Source organism: Dermacentor variabilis, chromosome 6 (assembly GCF_050947875.1).
Source record: "Dermacentor variabilis isolate Ectoservices chromosome 6, ASM5094787v1, whole genome shotgun sequence".
In the NCBI taxonomy this organism is placed as follows: domain Eukaryota; kingdom Metazoa; phylum Arthropoda; class Arachnida; order Ixodida; family Ixodidae; genus Dermacentor; species Dermacentor variabilis.
Genome location: NC_134573.1, coordinates 46,251,373 through 46,278,338, shown reverse-complemented (window position 1 = coordinate 46,278,338; position 26,966 = coordinate 46,251,373). Strand labels below are relative to the sequence as shown.

At 45.1% G+C, this 26,966-nt stretch overlaps 2 protein-coding genes across 4 annotated transcripts in view; one reads left to right on the top strand and one right to left on the bottom strand.

Moving 5' to 3' along the window:
• Positions 1–9,314, bottom strand: part of Mon1 (vacuolar fusion protein MON1 homolog) — a 58,889-nt gene extending 49,575 nt beyond the window's left edge. For both annotated transcript variants that reach the window (XM_075695034.1, XM_075695035.1), the window contains exons 1-2: positions 8,912–9,314; positions 876–1,154 (exon numbers count right to left, since the gene is read on the bottom strand). In XM_075695034.1, the coding sequence (XP_075551149.1) occupies positions 876–1,154; positions 8,912–9,193 (561 nt within the window). In that variant the 5' untranslated portion in view covers positions 9,194–9,314. The remainder of the gene's footprint in view (positions 1–875; positions 1,155–8,911) is intronic.
• Positions 9,315–9,435: 121 nt separating this feature from the next.
• Gint3 (GDI interacting protein 3) overlaps positions 9,436–26,966 on the top strand; it is a 54,020-nt gene continuing 36,489 nt past the window's right edge. Inside the window, exons 1-3 of one of the 2 annotated variants that reach the window (XM_075695036.1) lie at positions 9,436–9,834; positions 13,243–13,565; positions 16,231–16,351. In XM_075695036.1, the coding sequence (XP_075551151.1) occupies positions 13,342–13,565; positions 16,231–16,351 (345 nt within the window). In that variant the 5' untranslated portion in view covers positions 9,436–9,834; positions 13,243–13,341. Of the gene's footprint in view, positions 9,835–10,251; positions 10,445–13,242; positions 13,566–16,230; positions 16,352–26,966 lie in introns of those variants that run through there. The other variant, XM_075695037.1, reaches the window with a different exon arrangement.

The window sequence follows — 26,966 nt, the reverse complement described above, 5'->3', positions numbered from 1 at the left end:
AAGTATTGCCATCGTCGAAACGAATTATGTATGAGGCATGTACTGCAGCGAGACTCCTCTTTTTCACTTCCCTAAGAACACTCGGAGCCATCTAGCACCGCTACCGCGAAACCTGCACATGGCCTCCGAAATTCACGACCCACTGGTGCATGCAAATGCTGAGAAACGCATCAAACACAAACATCTAACTTGCGCCGCCATGGATGGGATGTTGTTCATGTTCGCCTCCCGAAACAATACTACGACCCACTCATTCCCATGTCATAGATCGCCAGGATGGCTCTGCTTTTGCACCAAGGGTAATTGCAATGAAAATAAAAAAATGCACGGACAAGGCCAGTCAAATCATACATTTGATGCCTGCAGTGCAGCCACTGGGCCAGTTGGATTGCCGGTGCTTGGCACAAGTGTGAACTTGGGCTTCCAGCTGTTCCTACTCTGTGTCACTTGAATGCCAGCTTACGCTTGGCCCTACCTGCTGAACTGTTGAATACATCCCTTTACACACTAAAGACCAGCACAGACCAAGTAGTACATACCCAGTGCTCCAAGTCAGCGTCAAAGAGTTTCTTAGAACCGTGGTACCTACCCAGTCCCACGTCTAGAGTGACCCATGTTGGCGTGAAAGAGGTTCGTTGAAGAGTGGCCCCTACATACCCACTGCCACATAATCAACGACCCAAGTTGGTCCGATGTTTGGTTTCGAACCTCGTTACCACAGCACAGCTGCCCGATATGCTACGCATTACACCAATAACTACCCAGTGACCCAGGTAGGCGGGAAAATAGTTAGATACAAACATACATAGATAGATAGCCCCCAGAAAGTGCGTGAAGTACCCTAAGAATGCTAAGAAATTAAAAAGTCAACAAACCTGGTCTCCAGAAAGTGCAATGCATGAGACAAGCGCCTGCATGACTCCTGCAAGCGCAGCAAGCTGTTCCTCACTGCCATGCCGACAGTAGATTGGCTTCCCTGCGTCGCTAAGGACAAACACATGCTTCTCTTGCTGCCGCCAGGCATGATTGTCCCAGTCCTCAGCCAGGGCACCCAACTCGGGACCTAGCAGGTCAGCAGCGGTTGAAGCTTCAGTCACGTCCTCAGCTGATGGCACGTCCACCTCTTGAACAGAAGTGTCTGACGGAGGACGACCCTGAACAGGTACACCACACAGACTTGGCACAGGGAAGCACTGTTGCCAAGGTTGGCTACTTTGGTGTCAATCCAACTTCTTTTTAGAGCATGTAAACTAAGAAAGCTGCAAGCAATAACAGTAGTGTTAACAAGAGGAACACAAGAATGGTGACAGGGCAAACACTTTTTTTCCTTTCAGAAGCTTTGCCACCAAAATTACAGAAGTGCATCTGTTGAATAGGGCATCCACTCTACTAAGCAGTAGCATGAAAAATTAATTTAAACAGCGTGACGTGGTAGTTTGGGGGAATGCGAATGGGCTAGAGGGAACTTCAAGTATCCTGAAGAAGACAAGACGAGGTAACTTTTTATTTATTTATTTAGCTCTATTAACTTTATTATTTCACTGCAAGAAAGGCAGTTTCCTTTTCTCAAGAGAAAGAACCTATAAATTCTTGAAGCAGACACAGACAAAGAAGGTCATTTTGTGGCCATGATTGCGGAGCTGTACCACGAAAAGGCAATACAGGCAATCATAAGAAAAAGAAAGTAGCATTTCATCTTGTAACCTTTCTTGTTAGTTAAATTGGCCTATTGGCACAAAAGAAACTTAGGCTACGCTGCACCAGCCACAACCCTTCTTGTCAACACCTTGTGCACTGACTAGCCCAGGAACAAGTTCTGCAAAAAAAAACTGCACCTGCTCTATTGATTCATCATCAATCTATTATATGTACACAGCCCGTCAAAGGTCTTTCTCAGTGATCTACACCTACCCCTCTCTTGCGCCAGCCAATTCCATCCTATGCCTGCAGATTTCCAAATCTCGTTGCATCATGCAATTCTCTGCTGTCAGCAACTGTGCTTCCTTTCTCTTAGAACCCCACACTGTTACTCTAATAGAACACCAGCTATGTGCTGTAAGCATCACATTACCTTTTCTCTGCTCCCTCCCCTGCTGCTTCCCTCCATTCCAATTTCTAGTTTGACACTATACCAATAGCACATACTCTAACAAAATACTTAGTATTTCCGTTTTCAAGAATGTTAAAATGCAATACTGCCACAATAGAAAGGGTGCTTTTTATAGTCACACTGAATAACATGGTGGAGTGTGGGTTCCTTCATAAGCACTCTGTTACAGTGAACTAGAAAGGAGAGCGCAGAGGCAGTGACGCACACGGGCAATTGACGATTCCAGTGGCAAACGGAGTAGTGGCACTAAAAATCGCCCACTCTCGCATGCAATTGCCTCTTGCAATGGCTAGAATGCATTTGTTAAGTGGTATTTTTCCCACTTTCCATTTCCCACTTTCCCACTTTTTGATTCATGAGCATTTCAGTTCGCGTCAGCAGCAACAAGCCCGGCTGATTCTGTTCGATGTTATTTATTTGAACAGTTTATTTTTTTCTTCCGGGGCATCATTTAATGTGCTGCTGAAAGGTGTGCCAAGGAGAGAACGAGCTTACAATGCAACTGCTTAATTTAAACTTACTTTCGATGTTTTGGGGCCTAGCTAAGTTTAATGCCCCTGTCACGCGGTCACCTTATTGCGATTATGTACGATCAGAATGATTTCAGTATACTGTCAACTCCAAATGGCATTTTTAAAGGGATGGGTGCACTTAAAGAAGCAAGAATTCAAGATATCGCAGTTATTGATTGATAAGCAGTTATACAATGCTAAGGGTACAAATCAAGCATGTCTAAGCTTGTCAAATATCTAACCATCAAGCATGTCATACTAAGGGCATGATACAAGCATGATACAATCAAGCAAATCAAACAAACAAATTTGTAAATACCAGCTATACAATAGAAAGCATATATAACCCATTTATCATTACAAATCACATCAATTTGGTGGCATTATTGTCAGCTCGGCAAGCTCTACAAATTTCTGGAGTGCCGGCTGCATTGCAGCTGAGGTGTCTAGTGCATTCCATTCACATACTGCTTGGGGAAAAAAGCAAAAGTAAAAAGTGTTGCTATTGCAAAAGAATTTCTCAAGAGTGAGAGGGTGTTTGTGACTGGAGATTTTGGAGTGTCTTATATTGATGAAGCCTTCGGAGTTAATCTTAAATGAATTGTGAGAAGTAAGGAACTTCAAGCGATGTAGCTCCGATCGGCTAGATAGAAGGTAGAGCCCTGTGCAAAGCTTAAGTTCAGTAGGTGAATATGTGCTTCTGTATCAGCTATAGATAAATTGCACAGCTTTTGATTGCACACTTTTGAGTGTGGCTGCATTGATAGCTATAAAGGGAAACCATGCAATGTTAGCATATTCTAATATCGGACGTATAAGCAAGACGTAAGCCAGTAGCTTTATTCTGGGAGGCAAGTTATTCAAGGCATGTTTAAGGAAAAAGAGCTTTTTCACGGCTTTTTTTGCTACATATTGAATGTGTGTTGTCCAGTTTAAGACGGATGTGATAATGATGCCCAGATATTGGTATTCAGTAACAGTTTGTAGCGCAATGCTACCAGAACCGTAAGTGAACTTATGCGGAACTTTTTTCTCTGTAACAGATATAGAAACTGTCTTTGTTGTTGAAGTTGAAGTTTGAAGTTTATTTTTTTTCTTCATTACAGAAAGAGGAAACAAGAGCTAAAGGCCATATGGCCTGACAGGGGCTTTTGCTCCTAAGCATGTTCGGCTTACATGATGATCCAATGTATGACAAAAGCGAATATAACAAGAAAAGAGCAAGCATGATGTAGAAAATACAAGTAAACAAGATCATGCGTACATTATACAATGACTATGTGAAAAAAAAGAAATATTTATGTTTTTTTGACCACTCAATGATCATGTTCCAATCATGACACCACTGAAAAACATTTAAGGCATTGTTTAGTTTGATCTAGTTGGATCAATGTTTAATTTCGTGGTAGAGCACACAGTCATCTGTAAATAGTCTCATTTGTACTTCACTTTGGTTACTTATGTTATTGATCAATAGCAAAAATAAAAATGGTGCCAGCACATATGCTTCGAGGATGCCAGATACTACGGGGTTAATACTGGAGGTGCGTCCACTGAGTTGGACAATTTGGTAATGGTCAGTTAAATAATTGCTCATCCATTGTGTGACAGGCCTGTCACCTATTAAATGCTCAAGCTTGTAGATCAATTTCCGGTTGGATACGGGATCGAATGCTTTGGAAAAGTAAAGGAAAATTATGTCGAACTTGCGACTGATTGTTTATACCTTGTGCGAGGATCAAGTAAGAATTCAACAAGTTGTAGAATGTAGCAGAATTCAACAATGTGCTCACTCACAATCGTATGGACTGTCATCGCCGCCCTCAAGGTTGGGAAGTTAAAGAAACTCGATCCTGATTGCTGAACGTGTCCGAGCGATTATATTCCATTGTGTTTGAAAAGCTCATCTGGATGGGACTCAATTGTGATCAAAAGTGCCCGTGTTCTCGAGAGCGTGACTATATAGATTCCAGTGGCAAGGACAGATGCACTATAGTTATTTCAAAAACCGCTTTTGCATCTCTGTTAAAGAAATAATACGCAATACATAAGCAGGTAATGCAGACTAAACAAACAACATGCTTATGGGCAAAAATCCGAATGAAATTTGCCACGCGCGCCAAACATATATGTGCATCACCATGGCTCATTTATGGCTTGAATACCTGCCTGGCTACTTCTCCCCCCCCCCCTGTGGCTTAGGTCGGCTAGTTTTTGGCTGCTTTATCGAATTTCATGGCTCATTTTTTTTTTCTTTTCTGAGACCTCATAACGTTGCTAAACCTAACATAGTGGCCAGGACGGAACTGACATTCAGTTTCTGCACATCTATCCAGACAAATTCTGCAAACAGCCGCTGCCCAAATGTTGTGGGTGCTTGACAGTGTTCCTGGAAGTACATTGTGCAATCTGCGCATTTTTATGGCTAATTAGTTATTAAGACATCTAATTAATAACAACAACAAAAATGTTGCGGTTTCGCCCGAAAGGCAAAGCATCGATTGCAATAACAAATTAGCAGACAGCCATACAAAGTAATATAGTACTTTTATCGGCTGTATCATCCTTAAACATTCGCTTGCTAACTAAATAAACAAGCATGGTGTCAGCGCACACAGCAAACATGAACACATCACACTCGGTGTCAAAGCACTGGCATGAGCAAATGTGGCAGCAGCAAGCAGTGAGCGAAGTGACCTTCGTGCTGTCTGCCGCTTCAATGCAAACTGAGCGCCAAGAACACAAAGCATGCACAAAGGTACGAGCCGCCGCTGTGCCTAGACTCTGCCCCCAATGCAGATCACTTTGAAGATAAAGACCACGCAACCACGCCATACACAGTTGCTGCCAGAGTAGAATGCCGGCCCTCCCCCCGGTGCCTTGCACACAATGGAAGACGCACTGCAACAGTGTTATCGCCCTTGCACTTTATATAGAACATCACGGCGATGGTGATGCTGATGGCAGAACTGCACCTACAGCATCTATATAATTGTTATCACAATAAGATAATAGGCACATTACTGTGACCTGCCAGCAAAGTGACATCTCCACTAAAGTGCACTTGAAAAATCAGCTATCTGAGCACATAAATAAGTACTCAGTGGATGTGTCCCTGCACAAATGAGCAAAGTGTGAGACATGAAGGTAATACAAACAGCGCAGTGTTGATCTTTCTTTTCAGATTTGTCATCTTCTGCCCAGTTCTCATATTATGTCATGAATTACCAACTTGGCCGTGCTTCCATCCTTGCTGACCCCACACTTGTCCTGTCCGTCTCTTTTGCCCCAGGTGGACTGTTTGTTGACTACAAGAAAATAAGCGCAACTTTGTACCCTCCCTCTCCACAAAGTCATATAGTCAGACTCCCAAACCTTTGAAGGCTATAGAAACTTGAGCGTAATAAAAGACAATAGAGGGAAAGAGAGAAGCAGGCAGGGCAGTTTGTCTTAGCCTTTTAAAATGCGCTAACTGTCACGGATCTCCTCCGGAGAACACTCTGGCCGAAAGAATGGAATAGGCGACAGGTGTACCCACACAGATGCACATTTAATACCACCCACGCGACACGAACAACAGCACACAAACCTAACAAAACTAACACACAAGATACAAAAACTATCAGTACACACGAACCGGTAACACTGCCACTAGCGTTCTATTGAGAGTGGTTGGCGTTCGTGCTCACGTCTGGTTCAGTGCGGATGTGGCGTGGTGTGGGTCCCGTAGCCGGCGTCGGAGTGGCGTTCGACGTTCGAGGGCTGGCGTCGCTGGAGGCGTCATTGGTTGCGTCGTACACGCTCCCGGTCCAAGCGCCCGTGGAGGTGTGGCCGATGATGTCGGCGTTGGGGGCACCACCCGGAAGGGTGGCAACAGCGGTGAGACACGCCTGGCCGTAGCAGATGGTAGCGTCCTCCGTGGACTCCCCGGAATGGGCTCAGGAACGGCAGGAAGTCTGCGGTGCAAAGCCGTAGAACACGAGCACACCGGAGCAGTAGCCGGCGTCGCTCTCTTCCGGTTGAACCGTCCTTGACCCGCTGGGTCTCCGCTGCTTTCTTCTTCCCCTCGTGTCTCGCCCTTCCTCGCCCTTTTATAGCCTTCTTGTTAGTTCACGTAATCCTTCTCTTCGTCTTCTCTTCTTCACCAATCATCACTTGCCATCTCACCGGATACTTCTCCACCAATCATCTCTTGTCACCTCACAGAGAACTTCTTCTTTATCTTCTTTCGTCTTTGGTTAATCCACGTCATTCTTAACACCATCCTCGTCGTCTTCTTGAAACCTTTCTTCGTCTATCATTTTATTTTATCTTCCCTCTTATATGTGACACTAACTAGCCCGAGCCCAATGAGAGCGATTTTGTGTGGAGCAGCGACGAGTGTTGGTTTCGAGTGATGAAACGGGCCGTCATGTGAGCTCGTTCCCATCACTCGACTGCTCGGTTTTGGAAATCTAAAATTTGTTGCTTGTCGCTCAGAAGTGCTATGAGCCGTAACAGGATGTACAACAGTGATACTACCGGTTGTCACATGAGACGAAAAAAAATGGCTGAATTTTACTAAGCACAAGGATAAAGAAACCTACTGCAAGAATTTCATAAATACTTTATGCTGTTCTGCACAGCTAAAGAACAAATCAACTTAAATTATTAAAGCGTGTGTCACAACAGTTTCGGTACATATTTGCTGCTTTCCTACCAGCGACACCGGGGAAACGTCGCTCAAACTCGCTGCCTGCATAGGGTTTGACTTGCAGGCGAAGAGCAGACGTGGCAGCTGCACGTCGCTTGTCCCCTTCACGCGCAAGATCGCTTGCATGGATTTATACTTTGTCTTCATTAATGTCAAACCTTTTTATCAGAAAATGTCGCAGCTCTGACTCAGGATACACAATTGTGTGGGCAAGCAGTGGGTGTTAAAAGAAACACTAAAGAGAAGTATTGGTTAAACCAGTAAGTCAGAAAAAACTTTCAAATAACATAGCCTAATTTTTCACTTTGTTAGAGACAATTCTTGGACATCACAGTGCTTTTGCTGTCCAATTTGTTGAAGCAAGTGACCATGTTGGGTGTAAGGCCACTTTAATAAAAAGTACATCTAATGACAAATGTATTTTCTCCCCTTCAGGGCATTTTCGTTCTTTTTTTGCAGGTATAGCCTACAGGTGTACACTGAGAGCGACTCGTATCCGCAGAAAGGAGTGCTCTCTGGTGTGCTTTTAAATAATTTATAATAACCTTATTAATCAGTTTAGGCCTCTGTCACTAGAAAGGAGGATGATTTGCATAGTGTTTTTACTGCTCATGTGAAAATTCTGGCTTGAAAGCATTTACTGGAAAAGTTGAATCTGTCGCTAAGCATGAAAACACCAGCTATTTTCCAATCATGCTGTGGCACCTCATCGTACTACACCTCTGTCCACTTGGCAACACCACACCGGGGCAAAGAATTCAGTTTAGTCCGCATTGCTAGCCATTGCAGTGTTACAAGTCCAGCTCTCCTAGACAATGCTAAGACAGGTGACAAATATGAGTCGATCTGTAAGAACCAGATAAACTATAGCGATTAACTTATATGTCATCACAATGATAAAGTTTTAATTGCATACTGCGAAGTTTATAACATGTATGCAACACAAATAAGCATTCTCTGGTCAGTGTTTGTACTGTACTTCTGCGAATAGATGGTCCATAGCATAAAGCAGTGTGTATCATTTTGAACTCTCATCGCCTAAATGTCATAACAGACCTGCAATATATAAACCAAGTGCTATGCACTCTAGCAGGCTAGCCAAATAGGTTTAGGTGGTGTCGCACATAATAGTGAGGTCAGCATTGGCTTCGTACAATACCTTTCATCTATCCAATGCCCGCAGAAGACAGCATTCCAAGGCTTCGCCGCCTCAAGCGCGCAAACTACGATATAAGTGGCAAATACGTTCGTCTTCTACGCGAACATCCTCAGAGCGAAAATTTTACCTGAAAGCGTAGGTTTCATAGAAGCTCTACGACAGCTGTTAGCCACAAACAAAGCGTCGTTTTCAACTGCAGGTAATTCTAGCGAACAATCTAAAGACAGGGGGCTGCTTCTAGCTCTTCTTTTTTTTTAATCAAATATGTGTGCCCTAGGCAAGGCATGTCAACAGGAAAGCGAAAGCATCGTCGCGTCAATGTCAACAAATACTAAACTTCAGAAGCGCACCGCGCCTGGAGCAAACCCGCACGCGACAAGCAGACCGACAGCGCGAGTGGAGTAGCAAACACCCTCGAGTGCGATCTCACGTCTCACCTGAACTGACGGCACGTCGTCTTCGGAGGCAGACCTTTCGATCTCGTTGATGGTACTCTTGGACCGCGATCGCGGAGACATCCCGCCGTCACCCTGCGCGAACACTTGGCTCTCCAAGTCGGACGAAGAGTCCACCGACAGTATGATGGGGTCTTTCGACGCTCCGGGCTCGAAGTCCTTGGGAATGTCGCCCTCATCGTCTATCAGCCTGGCTTCGCCCGTTAACGAGGAATCAATCGGCGGCCGCTCGCCGTTCCTAACGTCGGCCTTGACGGACGCCATGACGAAGCGCCGGCAGCGCAGTCACGCAGCGAACTCTACTAGCTCCGCGCTTCCTTAATACATTTAGAGGATTTTTGCCTGCTTTTCAGGCCGCAAGTCATTCAGCGGTAGAGAGCGAAAAAAATTGGCCATTTATTGCCTAACTACAGTAATGATCGCAGTGCCAGCAGGACAGCGTCGTTTCGCGCGCATTTATTACATTATTAGCGCGATGCCCATACATTGCGGCGATGGGCCCCTCATTCAGCAGCTAGCAGCTGTTTCCAAAGGTCGCCCGCAACGGCGGCTTCGGACACCAGGGAAAAGCGCGTTTCGCTAATGTGCGTTTCCTCGTGCCGAAGGTGCCGCCCGTCACGCCGCCGCCAAAGTTCCGTAAATGTTTTGGTTCTCCGGTAGCCAGAAAGAAGAAGCCGCGAGCGAATCGCCGCCGTCGCCGCATTTCTGGTGGACGCAGACCAGCCTGTTCACGGGACCGTTGGTCGAAGCGTACGAGCAGCTCGATACGTGGTGCTTCGGCAGCGACGAGTTCGAGAGGACCGTCGCCAAGACCCTGCTAGTCATACTCTCCATTAACGTCGTCCTCATCGTCTACGTCTGGCGCAGGCACGGGGAACGGATCGCCGACCAGTTTCTGAACGTCGGTGAGTATCGGTGCGCCATGCAAGTAGTCGCTCAGCGAGGGAAAGATTGCTCGCGATTGTTCAGCCTTGCGATGACACGCATTTGCTGCCGGCACAGCGTAAGCGATCGACCGTGCCCAGTCGCCCTGCTGTGACGCTACGGGCCAGCTGCATTGTCGTTCGTGCACGAAAACAATTCCTCTTCCTCGCTCACCGCTAGAATCGACAGGTGACGAGCCCGCAGGTGAAGCGGTAGCGCTTTAATTGCTCCTCGAAAGTGCCCTCCGAGCGGTGGCGGGGCGCGGCGTGTTTTTGGGGGTGGGCGGGGTCTAGTTTGTTTTTGTCGTACGCCGTCCGGGACGGCGCGCGTGCCGTTAACGGACGCCTTTATCGACGCCCGACTAGCGAGGCACCGCTTCGTGACCCGAGGGCACGTTTTGTGCATGATCTCGTGTGTCCGATTTCCGCCTGCGGCATCGTTGGCGTCGACTACTGCCTTCGTGAGAAGTTATCCTCGGGGCGCTGCTTGCTACACGCCCGCAGTGGAGCGGCGACTGTCGTTGCGTCACAGACGGTTCGCAGAGGCACGTTTCTGAAAGGTTTCAACGTTCTCGATCCGTTTACGACAAGGGTAATGCTTTCGCTTTAAGCGTGTTGTCATCGCGCCGTTGCGGTTTTAGGACTTTCTGCATTGTCATTGGTTGCCTGCATTGTCATGTTCTGCTAAAATTCCATTGCACGGTGAATGCTGCACGATTGTGATCATTCACCGAAATGTAGGGAGACAATGATGCACTGCTTTTAACGTCTCATCCATAAAATCCTCGAGAAAAGCCATCCTCAAGCTAAAGACTATAAAGATCAGAGTTCTGCGACATTTGTTATTTTCCACTTATCGTCATGTGCCCTAGCATATAGTACGTCATGCATGTGTATAAAAAGCTTTTTACCTAATGTATTTGGTGAGTTAACAAGCACAGTGCACTTAAGCAAATGTGACCCTTGTACAATGTGTATTTGTTGATGATATTGTGAAGTACAAATTGTATCCAAATATCCTGAATGGACTCATCATATTCGATCGAATGTTAGAATGAATTCCTTAATTTAACCAGCATTTCTCAGTGCCAATTCTTAATTTAAGTAAAGCTGTTCAACGAGAAGCACTGGGGCACATGTCGCTGGTAAGCTGCGACGTACTGAGGGAGCAGAACTATATTGTTTGGAGCTAACACAGACACGACTAGCACTTTGGTGAAGTTCGAAGTCATCTTAAGAAAAAAAAACTGAAGCACAATTCCTTGGGGCTTGCCGTGGCCCCGCTGAGTTTTATTTGTGTGCATAAAAAGAAACGTGTGCAGCTGTTAACTCTGAAAGGCTGCAGCTGTTGTGGCTTCGTATAAATGAAGAGGCCATGCCCAGAGCATAATTAGTTGTTGAAGAAGTGCTGCTAGAATCCTGCTGAAAGTTTCAGAGACTTTTAGCAGAAATCATTTAGAATACAATTACCCTGAAACAAGTGTTCCTTAAATGAGCTTTGCATCAGTGGTTGTTACTGCTAAATACAAATAAGAGGGGTGTTTATTGTGTTATGGGAGCACTAATAAAGACATTCGCTTTGAAATTGGCCTGCCGTGGTTTACGACTGCATTGAAAAGTGTTTTGCAGTGATTGTCATGATATCCTTGACTGCTCGCTTATCCACTAATGTTGCATATTTGGCTTGTTGGTACATCAGTCTGGAGAGCTTAGGCGCAGTGCACAAGAGCTCGCTTAAGGTTAGCTGTAAGCCTAGCTAATATTGTTAGCCTATTTTATTTACTGGACAAAGGCCCCTCTCAGGGATTTCTGGTTTGTGTTGCATAAACCAGCTCATTGCCTAATTCTCTCTCTTCCTCGGCGGTGCCTTCCTTTCGCCAGGCATGGCACCAAAGGGAGCCAAGGGGTTGTGCACATCCACCATAGTAACACTCCTAAAAATTTCTCTTGCCAATCTTGTCACAATGAACTGTATATCGCCGCTGCCAAAGTATGGACACATTGTGAAGAATTTACAAGAAGCTTGAGGGATTTCAGCTACTCAAAGTGAATTGTCCTGTGCTATGCATTAATGCAAGAATGTCGTGCAGAGAATGATGGTACAAGTTTGTACATTGTGCTTAAGATTAAACCTCGAGTGGTGAAAACCTTGCAATATATGAACTCATATGCACTACTCTCTAATTTTCTTGATGCCATGTGGCTATCTATTGTTGCTGGATCTGTAGCTGCTGTCGTCGATTGTTTGCATGTTCATCATTTTGAAACAAATTTTCACAACTGTATGCCTTCCTGAAATCTTCCATGTGCCTCCCCATTACGTAATATTTGGTGCTGTCCTTGCCTTTTGCACCCATTCTGTCAATGTGATAGAGAGAGAGTGCCAGTTAGCTTCTCTGTGTATTACACACTCTGCCCAACTCCATTTGTTCCTATCGGCAACTAAATATCAGCTACGTGTTCTTGCTCTCCAATCTATGCTGTCACCTTTCGGTCTCTTGCTTTTGCACCTATAAATTTTCTGTTCCACTGCTGATTGCATGCTACTCACTAGCTTCTTTTAACATGGCTAGCCCCTTAATATTTCCTGCATCCCCTCCCCCATCGCTTCCTTCCTACCACCATATAGTGCCAAGTGATGAGATGCTCTCCTGCAGCTGTAAGGAAATTGCAGAATCATGCTGTGCCCCCTGGTTGGCATCGGCCCCTGAGAATTTCTTTTTTACAAGCATGCTCAGTGCATCGTCTGTGGCATTCTGCTGCTGGGCATAAGGCCACAGGTTTGATTTCTGACCACCATTTCAGCAAGGGCAGAATGAAGAAATGTGCATGTACAAGGGTTGTTCATTAAAAGGCTGAGACTCAAATCTATTGCTTAAGACTATTTGTCGGCACTTTATCCTTTTCTATGTGCTCCCCAGCTAGTGAAATGCATGTGTCCCACTGTTTCTATAGATCCTAGATAACATGAGTGAAACCATCTTTCACCACATTCTTAAAATTCACCTTTAATGTCTTAATTACACCTTGTTTCATGTCTTGTTCCATGTCGAAGAAGTGTCCTTTTTGAGCATTTCCCAAAGCAGTGCAACAATCCCCTAAGCCACCCTGCCGTCCAGATACAATACTCTCCAACCACATAGATGGTGTTAGTCTCTTGCTCATAGTTGCTTGCATTGTTGTGGCTAATACTGAATGGGATGACTTTGGTAAGCTGCATAGAAACAATCTGCACAAATTGATTTCTCCAAGTACAGGCATAGTGTTTGATCATTATACTTAAACATTCAACAATTTTGTCATGTGAGGGTGACGCAGAAGTAAATGCCCTCATACTTCAAGATTCTGTTGCGTGAGTTTCAGCCACTTGGCCTTCTTTATTGCCTGCAGCCTCAAGCAGCCAGCTCGAGGAGTTCCAGAAGGAGGCAAGCTCGCTGGAGCTGCCAGAGGAGCACTCGCCTCGAATCTGAGTGTGGGCAGTGGCTCTAGATGGCAGCCATCCGCGACTTCTTCAAGAAGCGAAAGGCCGAGGTCAAGTTCAAGCAGGCAGGCCCTGGCAGACGACTCAATGCAGACGACCCCCCGTCGATGCAGTCCCCCCCACGACTGCAACAGTCACAGCAGCGCGGAGCTCCGTCAGAAGGTGCACAGCGGGCCGCCGCAGCTGCACTTGCACGCTGCGAGCAACAGCACGCCAAGTTGCATCCCAACTGGTCTGTGCGACTTCCTCTCGAGTCGCATGAGCAGCAAGTGTTTTAGAAAATAGGCAGCATGAGAACAGCAAAGCATGCAGCCATACGCTGTCAATCATCTAGTCCACGCAATTAATACGGAGCAGGGGAGAAAACAGCGCTAAACCACAGGGCGAAAAGAAAAACACAGACCACAGTCCTTCTTTTCGTCCTGTTATTTAGCGCTGTTTTCTTCTTGTAATCATGAACCAACCAGCCGTAGTGCGTACTCTTCTGCAATACGAAGCACTTTGTACTGTTTTTTTTGTGTGTGAGTGCGAATAGAATGAATTTGACGGTACATGCCATGGTGGCTGACCAGATGGAAGTTCGCTGAGTACAATGTTACGAGTTTGACTCCCGGCCATGGAAGCTTCATTTCTACGGTGGTAGCATCCGAAAGGGATCACATATTGAACATTGAGTTTGTGTTGAAAAACTCTATGTGTTTAAAATGAATTTAAGGCATTCTCCTGGGACATTTCTCATGTCTACCATGTTTCTTTGGGATGTTAAAATGAGTCTATCAATCAATTATTTTATGTGACGTCACAGTCTGTTCAGGCAAAAGAAAGAATGCAAATATAGTTTACTCAGGATAACCCAAAACTTCGAATTAATGATTTAAAGTTTTCAGCTGGGCTGCTTTGCTTTCAGTGCGCTTTGGAGCCACTTGACTAAAACAAGGCATTTGTTTCTTAAATTTTCTGGCTTTCAGGGCCAAGGAATGTTGTCAAAGATGGCCAGTGAGTGTACAGGGATAAGACAACCATTTCACTCACTCACTCACTCACTCACTCACTCACTCACTCACTCACTCACTCACAGATATACTGCTTATTACAAAACCAAGCAGGTATCAAATACAATAAACGAACCATGACATATATCGACAGAAAAAAATCTATGTAGCCAGAAGTGAATGCAAACACTATATTAATTTTCATTCTCGAAGAATACATAAAAAATTAAGCTTGTCTGTAAAAGAACTGCTTGAAAACGTAATGATAACAAGGTAGAACAGATGCATCATATTTAGAGGGCATATGCAGCACATTCAAATGCGGTGATCATATCGTACAAGAGAATGCTGGCAGGCAAAGGATTCCACTCGTCCTTGGCATGCAGGCTGTTATGTATGTTGATGGCTTGCAAGTATTCATTACATGCCAGGTCACACAATCATAGCTATGATTTCCCAGCTGTCGATCTCCTGGGACTCTCTCTCTTTCCTCCATCACAGAACTCTGCTGCATAGAGTGTGGTATTAAAGATCATGTGGATCCCGCCTTGAGAGCATCAATGTTATGTGAAGCATTGATCTGTTTCAGTATAAGCACCGTCTGTATTCTTGCAATGCATCTGTGGTTGCTTTTCATTACTGCATGGCCAGAAGGTATTTCGCAACACAGTACCACAGAGTCGCTCCTTTCATTGCATTGTTAGACAGTTGTGAACCATTCTAATCTGAAGGTCACCTGAGCCCCACTAAATGGCATTTACTACTTGTCATTTATGCCTCACCAACACAGCTGCTGTGGGAGGAAGGCAAGTGCTACTGCCAAGTACCTACCAGTAAAATGGGTACAAGTGTGCTCCTGGCCTAGTTTTTGGCAACTACGATATGCCACGTGGGAAATGGCCGCCATAATACCGACCCAAACCTCTATTTTTTAATGAACAATGCTTTTGGTTGGCCAACACGTTTCGCAGCCCAAGGCTGTAGTGAACACTTGGACTGGTCGTGCATTCAACTTGACAGCAGCTTGCCATGGTGTGCGCCGGTGGAAAACTGCCGTCTCAGCCTCGCGCATAGTGATACTACTTTTGCAGTTGCAGTCGTTCGAAATTCACGAAGGGGCCAGTGGGGTTACCAGAGCCGCACCCAAGCGCGCACCCCCTGAAGAAAGCCGGCCGCCTGGCCGGAGGGCGCTTGTGCCCAATTTGTATTTCGGTGGGTGTCTGGCTGTGGGTTTTGAATGAAGCACCTTCCACAGTCGAAACGGCCGCCCTAACCACTTAACAATGGCTGCGGTTCTAACCTGAATGGCACCAAACAGAATGAATACACAAAGCTGTCATCTTGTTTGGTGCTGTCTAAATTGGAATGTTATCAGGTATACATTCCTCCACCTTTTTCTTTTTGGAGACCATTTTTCACCATATTATGTAATTTATCAAGTTATCTCCCAGCACAAGACATGCCTACTGTATCTGAAATTTCTTGGATGTTGCCAACAATATAGCAGATGAGCTTTGTCAAATTAGATGGCGTGCACAACGTAAATGCTGTTGTACATCCTTGAATGTATACGAGCATGAATGATTACTTTGGGATCCACAGAGGGATATGTATAAACGGGAAACGTGCTTGACGCGTGGCATTAGATCAGAAACTCTCAACTGTGCTCATTATCATTGTGGTTTGATTGTTACTTGTCTTTCTTGGCACAAGGTCACCCAATGAAGAGTGGAATTTTTAGCTCATACTTTCGGCAGTGTTTTGTTCTTCACCATCACTACTGTGTGACATGGTGTTCCACCAAGAAGCTCTCAAACACTGTTGAATGGATGTGTAGTTTAAATAAAGCAAGGCAAGTCATGGGCTGATGTTAGGCTTCTCTTCCAACATTTCATGACATCTCAGGTCTGTAGCAGCCATCAAATCACAGGCTAAAAAGGAACTTGAACAGCAGCTGGCCGCAGAAGAAGTGACAAAACAGCAGCTGGCTGCAGAGGAATTGAGTAGCAAACGGAAGTCTACCTCGGTAAGCCTTTTTCATGTTTATTATCGTGTGTAAATTGCCCCAAGTATGGTAACACCTTGTTAACTTGACCCTTGTTACTTTGCAAGATTGGATAATTTGAATTTGCCATATTGTCCTAGCAGACTTATGCAATACTCAGCAGCCTTGAGCACTTGTTAAGGCTTAATTATTTAGCCACGTGCTAACCAGTTCAGACAAGCCCTCAGATTGGGGCGAATGTGGAGGACCACAGATTTGTGACATAGAAGCAGTGCACCCCTCACTGTAATGCAGTGGTGGGGTGCGCATCGCCACTGTCATCAGTCAGAGAGAAATGGTGGGAACCACAAGAACCACATCATAACTCTTTCTTTTTGTTTTGTTTTAAGGCATGACTTTGTTGTGTAGTAGGAAATGTTTTGATTAGCGGGGTGTGAATACCGAAATTGTAGATTTTGAATCAAATACCAATCTAGTCGGGAAATGAAAACTGAATATCAACTTGAATACGAAATATCAGATTACTCATCACAAAGTTTATTGCTTACAAATTTCGGGTAAGAAAACGCGGTGCTGCACATGCTTGGGAGTCTCCTAGTACTATTGCATAACAAAAACATAGCTAGCTATCACTAACCTAAGTACACAGAAATCAACTTAATGACATGTGTACTTTTTTATCTTTATCAGGCAACCACGTTTCACCGCCTAACAAACATTATCGCACTGCGCAGGACGCGCCTGCGTGTATCGGAAGTTTCTGGAATGTTATCAATGGTTCCATCTGCTGTCTGTGACCGAACCTCGTGTAATCTGATTGCATGTATGCGCAACGCGAATAATGTAGAACTTTGTGGAAGACACGTGGGTCCCAGCGATTACTCTGGAATATTCGACGATTGATGTATAAAAGCTGACGTGCTTGACCCGCTGATCAGATTTTCGCCGATCGCCGACTGTGTTCGCCGCTGTCGCCGTTCTATGAGTGTAGCATGTTTTCTTTAGGGCACAAGTTCGCCCAATAAAAGTTAGTTTCGTCTTCCACAGTATTGCTACTGTGTTCTTTATAAGTCTCTACCATGTCGCAATATACAGTAAGGTCTACTCTTATTAAAGAGAATTCCAAATTAGTATGCCAGCACTGATTACAGCTCAGTTCTAGTATATGAAAGTCTGAAAAACAGTGTCGAACCAAAAATTTCTTTGTTCTGGTTTTCGTTTTGATTCACAGAAAACTGTTCAGTTCCAGTTCAACTACAGAGCAAAAAAAAACATAACTGTTCAAACTGGTTTGAATCAGTTCAAGTTCATTTGCATAACCAAAGAATATTGCTGGAAAACAGCATAAATTTATTTTGCACAAGAACTCATTGCTGCTGCTAAGCTGCATTGAAAGGTTACGTCTGTTTGTTCTTCAGGCTGCACGTACTTATAGAATAATTATGCAGATCCGAGAGCAATGCTGCAATCTGTTATAACTAAGCTATCTATTAGATAGCTTATTTATTAATTGGATAATCACTTAATTAATTCATTTATATTTGTTAGGTCAGTTATTATTTAGGTTCAATAGTGAGTTTAGTTCATTAACTAGCTAGTTTAGTAAACTTAATTCATTATTTTTTAGGCAATTTTTTTCAGAGAATTAGTAGGCTTAGCCTTTTAATCAATTCACTTAGTATAGTTAGGTACCCTTGTAACTTGACCAACATGCAGGAACACAACAAATGTTAGGCATTGTCGCTATCGCAAAGCATGTTGTCACTACACGGAGAGAGATGTACAGTATAAAACTGAAATGCAAGCAACTAAAAGCAGCAACGCAGGCCTTTTATGTGTAACTGTGTAAAAGTGTGATGTGAAATTGCTCTGCTTCAGGTTTTTAACGATGGAGTAGTCCCAATTGTACCTGTTGAATTAGGGATTAGGTCGCTGTTACAAATGCAAGTGGACCTGGAAATGAAACAAGGCATTTTAGTTCTTTCGAAATTGTTCGAGCTTAGACTTTTGAACACTGTGCAGAAACAAGGCAGCGTCTTGTGCATCGTTCTGACAATGTCCACACGCCAGTAGTGGCAGTCATCCCTTGCGCAAAAGCATGCTTACTCTCAACACCTGTGGTGTCCTTCAGGCATCTGCTCAGATGCCCTTCTACTTGCAGCAGTGGCGCAGTGCATCCACTGTGGGTGCTATGTGAAGCTGCGTTGCACTGGAGTTGCATACCAGATGAAAAGTATTGAAGTACACCTGGTACTGATGAGGACAGGCAGCAGGGTGCGATCTATATACGATTGCTTCATTGTCTCGCTTCATTGATATCTCCAGTCGATGACCCAGTAACACTTTTTCACTGAAAAGTCTGTTGTTAATTATAATTAGCACTAAAAAGAAATCAATACCTGCCATTCACAGTCTGAGGACAAGCAACAAGTATATGTTCTCCACTGTTTCAGGTACTTTACACTTATCACAGTCTGGCGAATCCATGCATTGGATGTGATGCAAATATTGTTGCATTAGCACAACACCTGGTCTGCCATTGACACAATACCATGGAAACTGTATTAACGCTGCTTCTACTCTTAAAATCATGGGAAGATGGTGTGTACAGTCAACATCCAATTTTTCGGAATTCCTAGGGATCGTGAAAACTTCCAAAAAACTGGGCAGTCCAAAAAAAAAAAAACGAATGCATGCCTTTAACTACCCTCTCAAGAGCTCAAATTATCACCGCCACGTTCAAAATAGAGTTAAAGGCTGACTAGTACAATTGTTAGGTGTCTCAGTGCTTCTGCTGTGACAGGATACTGCTGGTGCCTGCATGTAAAATTAAGGAACACTATGTTCTGTGACGGAGGCATACTCTTGGTATGCTTCACTGCAGTACATTGCGTATGCCTGACGCGTAACACTGCTGCATTGCGGCGAAGCTTGGCTTTGGGGAACCGGCATTATGCAACGCTTTTGCCATCCTTTCCGTGCTTCAGCGTCCACGGCGAGTATGATGAAGGCAGAGTCGGCTCCATTGCTGACAGTGGCAAATCCCTTAAATGAAAAACATTACACTGAACAGCAGGAAGCTTGATAGTGAATTCGAAGCAGCAAGACCTAATGACAGCACAAAATGACTCACAGCTGCCAGCAGATTGGCGTGTGACAGTGTTGGTTTGAGGCTGCGATATAACTAAGTGGCAGCGGCGGTGGCTTCAAGTAATGTAGTTACAGACCTGCTATCATGGTAGAATGTCTGAAAAAACGGACGAGCAGGGGTTTCAGCATCTGACATTTTGGACGTCCTTATCCATTGGCTCTAGAGGTACATGGCGGTGCCCCGCGAAGGCATCCGAGTTATCAGGCATGTCCAAAAAGTCAGTCCCTGACTGTATTTACACTTGATGCAGCATAGAGCCATAAATGCAGGCAAATGCATGGATGAAAAGCTCCAGAAAAGGTTGACAATCTGAACGAAAAACCATTATTTTTCCTTCAGTTCTTGCTCTGCAGGGAAAAAAATTGTAACATTCCAATTCAGTTACAGTTCGACCAGATGTAACATTTTACTTCCGATTTTCAGTGTTCAGTTCAGGTCAGGTTTGATACCCTGCTGAAATATATTTTTTCCCCTTCTGAAGCTAAAGAATTGATGACGTTTGTTGCACGGAATACCAATGAAGTTCTCATTTTAATAGTGGGCCTGTGTTTTTTGGCAATTCCTTATTGCATAGAAAGTTTTGCTTCCCAATTTTCCTCCAAAATACAGAAGGGATTTCCCATTTTTACAGCAGGTAAGTTATTCTAAAGCCAATCTGGGCAGCAGACGAACATGTGGACTGTGCATCACGTTACTTAATCACAACTCTGCGCTTTAGCCATTGTTGATGCTGGGCCGGTCAACTGCAGTCAGCATTGATGGTAAAGAGCAGGTGCCTTTTTAGTGTCAGCTTTGGCGTAATTTGCCTCCTATCAAAGATTACATAGGGAGACCGACAGTAATATTAAGCCTCACTCCCTCCTCGTCCATCAGTCTTTGGCGCAATTAAATGTATGAAGCTGGGTGATTGGCACACTAGTCATGTGACACTTTCACGCCCGCTGTGTAAATACAAAGTTATAGTCTTGGTTGCTCGAAGCTACCGAAAGAAGATAAATGTGTGTATATGAATGGTGTTGGAAAGAAGGCCTCCATAAGCTTGTTTCACATGCAGGCGATTTTGGGCCAGAAACGGCGCGGCACCCGTCGTGTGAGCAAGCCTCCTATCCCAATACCACTTTTTCAAGCGGCATGCACCATTGTGATCACGATCAAAACATTTGGAAAAATTTGAGAGCGGGGAAAATGGCAACCAATGGCGGAGTGCCTTAAGCAGTGACGTCAAGATCACATGGCAGGGGTGTGGCTGAAGCGCGGGCGGCGCGGGGAGCTGGGGAGCTCGCCCACTCGAGCAGACGGTTCTAGCAGTTGACACCCGCTGCCAGTTTGCAATGTCTCGTGCGTTCTTCAGCGAGCCGTTCATCACTCAACTTGTGCAGTGTCCATTTGTTTAGGATGCTAAAATGAAGGATTTTCGCAACAAAGATAAGAGGAGGGTTCTTTGGGAAGAAATTGGACTGAAGCTGAGGGTACTTGTCACAAATGGCACATATTTCCATAAATGTCACCGTCGCTCAAATCGGCCATGTCCTTTGGTGACTCAGAATTGCCACTTGTTTCCATGTGTTGTTTTCGAGTTCCATTCTCTGGAGCCAAATTGCCCGCATGTGCTGTTTTATTTTTCTTGCCCCTTGTTTTCCCCATATGGGTCCAGACAAACGGGACGAAACAGTAGTCGATACATTTTGTTTGCAGCGCATGTAGGTCTTTCTTTTTCTCTTCTTTACAACTCTGAGCCATCGTGTTCGTAGTTTTGTTTGGTCTTGTTTTTTCAGTTAAAAGTTCACATACCCCGAGCTCTACAAGGGCTGCCGCCTTTCTACTCGAATGTCTAGAGATGAAGAGACGCGAGCTCCTTTGAAAGCCATCCATAGGCCTCTTGCATCAGGGTGGCCGAGATGGCACCCAAACGCCATGCAGCATTCAAAAACAAGAGCCGTTGGCAGACGTGCACACGCTTCAAGCCCAGATCGCAAAAGTGTGAACCAACCCACTCATTTACTTCCACATAGCTAATTCTGTGTGCGTGTACTTAGCGAAACTTTTCAGCTGTCGCCTATAAAAAGTTAAAAGCAACATAAATGTGAATAAAAATGTTGTATTAACCATTCAATAGACAGTGTTTTTATTTTTTGCAAGGTTTACAAGCACAAAAGTGGGGCACCAACTTAATACGCTCGTCAAACCAGCAGCTCAAGCGTGCCAAAACATGGAAATGTGGAGCAAGGCGCAGCTCTTGAAGACCGCCAGTACCCGCAGCTCACGGGCACTTTCCGCAAGCAACACTGTGCATCACAGCGGCACGCACCACGCCAAAACCGAGCATGTGAAACGAAGCTACGTCTGCGCGCCGTGGTGCCACTCAGCCGCCACGACCACCGCCGCGCCCTCGCTTCCATGTGAAACAGGCTATACGATGTATCAGAAAGATGGCAGCCACCCGTGAACAGCTAGCAGACATATTCTCCAACAATCTTTTTCGGCAATACTATCATTTGAACAAGATGCAGTACACGTTGCTTTGTACGATTCAAGTGGTTTTGCTCAGCCCACCAATCATTGCGCACTGAAAGCGGTATCTCTAAAGTGGCTGTCCAAGAATGTGTCCCCAACTTTGTTTTGCTTGACATTCCAACATCACTCACCAGCCTGTTATCATTGCAGTTTCTTGTCGCTGCCTTAAAACACTACGTAATAGAAAAACTAAATGCATACCACTTGGGCTCCACCAGCTTGGCACGCATCAGCGTCTTGTGCAGCAACAATTCACTCAATGCTTCGCATTACGCAGATGTCAACTATGACGAGGTTCTGCTTCGTGCTCTGTTCACTTGTTTGCCTTATTTTTCAGTTACCTTCCCTATTTATTCTAGATATCCTCATCAGTTTCTTGTATACCAATCAGCTGTGTTGGCTCAGTGGCTAATGGTATTACTAAAATGCTACTGAATAGGTTTGAACATCAGCACAGTGGCCACGGATATCTGGCCACAATGGCTACCTTCCAATGCTGTTGGAATGCAGTATTGTCATGGAATACATTTTCAGTGCATGTTGAACAAGTGCAGGTGGTCAAATTTAATCTGAGCTCGTTGCTAAAGCTGATCTCGGGGACCACTGTGCTGCTTCGGAACATTAAGCCTAACCAATCAATCGGTCCTTTAAGTTATTAGACATCTTTCTACAGGGCCATGTATATGAAGTCTAATCCAATATTTCAAATGCAATCGAACCTTGATGTAACAAATTATTGAACATAATGAATTAAATACTATAAAATTGGTTGGTCATGCTTTATTTTGATGGCGTAATCTCCTGCTATAACAAAAACCAAACCTGCATGGGCCACACGGTGTCGGTTATAGTGAACAATATTTTGGCTTGCATGTGGCTTGCATGGCACCAGCATATGTTGAGTACATTTGCCAGCAGATTTTTCAGATGCCTGATTTTGTAGACTAGACCTGTTCAATTCAGACTTCCCCGTGGCATAGCCATCAACTCCTTCAACCAATGTATAATGGCAATTAAAATTTAAAACTCCACATTGTATATTGGTAAATTTTTCCGACTTGATTTGTGCATGCGATGCTGCAAACATGGCGGCCATGAACAAAGTTGCACCATCTCGACTTGGCACCAAACCGAAACTTTGGTTGCCAACAAAATGGTGCTGGTTAGGCCTAGCAGCCTTGGCAAGTACGGCTAAGAAAAAAAATTTGTGACCACCATTGGAGTAGCTAAACCATCGCAGGAAGCTCACTGTTAATGTTTATATCATTTGACCTTATTGATAATAGAATGTGAAGTTGCACGTACGGGTTAGACTGACAACCTTAATAGATTGGTTCAGGTCAACAAACAGCTCACTCTGTGTCCGAAAAACCGGTTTTCAGGTGTACTCAGCAAGGGTGACATGAAATGGCGCATTATAGACGCGACCGCGTGTTTTGACTAGTGGCTTTGTTTGGTTGGAGTGCAGCTGACAAGCCAATGTGTCGCTCGTGTGATCATACCGGTTATGTGGCAATGGTGCATTAGCAACAGTGCAAAGCACATGTACATAACTTCACGTTGTTCCTGTGCCATGCGCTGACATGGCAAACCACTGACTGGCCATCAAAATCTAGATGCTTGAGTACTCGTCAAAGCCGTTACATTTGCATTTCCTTAGCACAGATCTGGCTGAATTTTTTTCTAGTGTATGTGCTTATACTGAATGTTAACAAAGATATTTTTGTGACATTGTTATACAGTTGTTTTCCATTATTTCGATCCTGACGGGACTGACAACACTGGTTGAATGAAACAAAAGGCAAACATAAGGCAGAAAGTGCCGAAAAAGGCCGTCGATTCACCTGGCAGAATTTGCCTTTAAAGGGCCCCTCACCAGGTGTGGCCTTTTTGAGCTGACAAGCACAGAGCACACAATGCGCGCCAATGATCGTGTTTGCAAAGAATTACATTGGTACGCGCCATGGAAAGGACTGATATTTCAATCTGAATGCCATTTTTCCTTCTCCTCGTCGCTGATGCACTCCAAGCTGGACGGTGACGTACTCGGGTCCGCAGTGTCATGTTGCTCGTGGTGACACTTGACTTCAAGAATTATTCAAGGCGCCATCTGTTATTTGTGTGATCTGTTGCTTGAATTGACGAACGGAAGTGTCGAGAAATAATAGAACACACAAACGGAATGTCTGTGTGTTTTTTGTTTTACTTTGCACCGAAGCAAGAGAGATATACTTCCGCTTCATCTCCTTGTTCTCACGGTTGTGCAGTCATTTGTGCAGGTACCAAAACTATGCCATTTTCTACTGTGTTCCAGCATGTGATCATGCTCTGTGTTCCACTTGTTCTGCCTCAGTATTCATGTAGCAAGAATTATACCACAAATCGTGTGTCCTTGTGCACAATGCGCAAAATTGTGTGCTGCGCGAAACCATACAATCGCAACAGCTCATGTGCAGCGCCGCAAAAAAGGAGAAAAAAAAGTGAGGAGAAAAAAAATTGAAGGCTGGGCCTGGGACGTATGTGTCACGCAATCCTCGAGGTTTGGTATGGGAGAACGCAGGGAAGGAATTTCGCTTGCGGAGGCTATATGGGGCGAGTGGACAGTTTCTCGCTATGCAGTGGAGCTCGCTTCCTGAAAGCATGGGTTCATGGCACTGAAATATTTCTATCTCGGCTATTAATAAGCCGAATTGAAAAATTTTTGCGGCAGAACGCTCCCTAGAGGACGCGTAGCAACTTTAAGCATATAACCAAAATTTGCTGTAGGGCCTAGTGAGGGGCCCTTTAAATTTAGCTTTGCCGCAGTGCAGGCATAACAAATGTTCAGGGTGGGGGGGTCGCTTTTACGAGAGGACGTGTTCTTTAATTTGCACACGCACATGAGCCAAGATGCCTAATAAGTTTACCGGCAGGCCTCCAGAGTCTTTATACTTCCCCTCGACTTTCTTAGCTTTATCTTACCTCTTTTCTTTTCCCTTGCTTTCCCAAAACACACATGATTTTTCTCTGCTTTACGGCGCACGGACCGTGCGCGCGAGTATAATTAAAGAATGTGTGCTAGGCTCCATTAATGATCCATGGTGTCTACCAACCGGGAAAACCAGGAATTCTCAGGGATCTTGAGTAGCCTGGAAAAACTCAGAGAAAACTCAGGGAATTTGTGCCTCTATCAGGGAAAATTAGCTGTAATGTTATTGAAAGGGTCGAAAGTCGAGGTAATGCTCGCTCGAATAACAGACAAGAATCGTAATGAATCGTCTTTGACAAGAGGAACGCGGACGCCGGCTCGAGTCGACATGACGCGCGATGGAACGGCTTTGTTGAAATCACCTGAAACACCAGAAATATCAACAAGCATTGGTGCCATTTTCGGCACAAAGCAACGCGTAGTGGACCGGCACTTCAGGACGCAATTTGGGGTGAGTTGAATGGTTTTTCGAAGCTCTACGGCTGCTCCTCCGAAGACTACGTGTGAAAGGAGTCGCTAACCCTAACCGCCGGAGCCTCGCCAGCGGCTGGGCACGTCGACGCCTGAAGCGTCATGGACAAAGAGGCAACCATGGAACCGCACGATCAAAACGGTGAGGAAGAATTCATTACTATTCCAACCGTGATACGCCACGCCAAGCCCAAGATCGTCATTCTGCGGCTGGGGACTAAAATCAACTTAACAGAAGCCATGCCCTACCATGTAAGCACTGCCATCACGGCAGCAGCTGGACTTACGACAACTGAATCTCGGGACGTCACTACCCAAGTTAGACAGCTGCAGAACCTTGTAGTTGCGGAAAGCCGGCGGGAATCTGCGACGCAGAAGCTCGCCGCACTCAAGACATTGCAGTTCGGAGGGGAACAACACGAAATAACAGCATACGAGGCGCATGAGCCGGACAACGCAAGGGGTGTAGTTAAAGGGCTCCCACTTGACATCCCGGACGACGAACTGACAACAGTCATAACGCTTGAAGATCGGGAACTTCTAGCAGCGACAAGACTGGGCCGATCAATAGCTATACTCATCACTGTCAAGGGACCAGAGCTACCCAAGAGAGCCCTACTTGGGAGATCAGTCACCAAAATACAACCATTCCGTCCCAAGGCGGTCCAGTGTTCAACATGCTTCACAATTGGGCACCGAGCCGACGTCTGCCCCAATGCGCGGAATTTTGTGCGGTGTGAACAATGCGGGCTTCAATTCCCACCGGACCAAAGACCGGACAGAACACTGCACGAGTGCGAAATGAAGTGTGCGAACTGCGGTGGGCCTCATGGGGCAAGAGATCCCGATTGTCCAAAGAAACAACAAGCAGACCGCATGGCCAGATTGGTGGCCGAAAAACGCAAGCAACACACGTCAAGGAAAGAAAACACGAGCAATCGACACCCGAAAGCATACCGCAATAAGCCACCACCTAAAAACGACACCAACTACCCAACGCTGAAGACACAGAATCGCTTCGACTGCCTAAGAGAACCAACACCTGAGAATGTGCTGAGGCGCTCAGAAAACTACGGCAGCCTACCTTACCTCAGTAGGCGACAACCACACAAGGGCACTACACCACTAACGAACAACGTCAAGAACAAGGCAAACAAAAAACCTCAACAAGGTGGTGCAGAAGTCAAAGGAGCATGGAGGCCACGGGCAGAGGTAAGTCCACCAGCTCCCACTCCTCAGGGTCGTACTGATGACAAAAACAAAACTAACCCTCCTCATAACCCCACTGAGTCGCATGCACGACAAGAATCACGGTCAGGAAAGCTGCATACAGGAACACAGCAAAACCCAACCCACGAAACAACAAATGACAGCACGCTTGCCTACATTCTCAAAGAAATAGCAGAAATTCGAAAAGAACAAGTAGATTTGAGAAAAGAAGATGCAGAACGCGACAGAATAGTAGCGGAAATGCAAAAACAACTCATTGCTATTACACAACAACTTGCCGCGCTAACGCAAAGCGTGGAAAC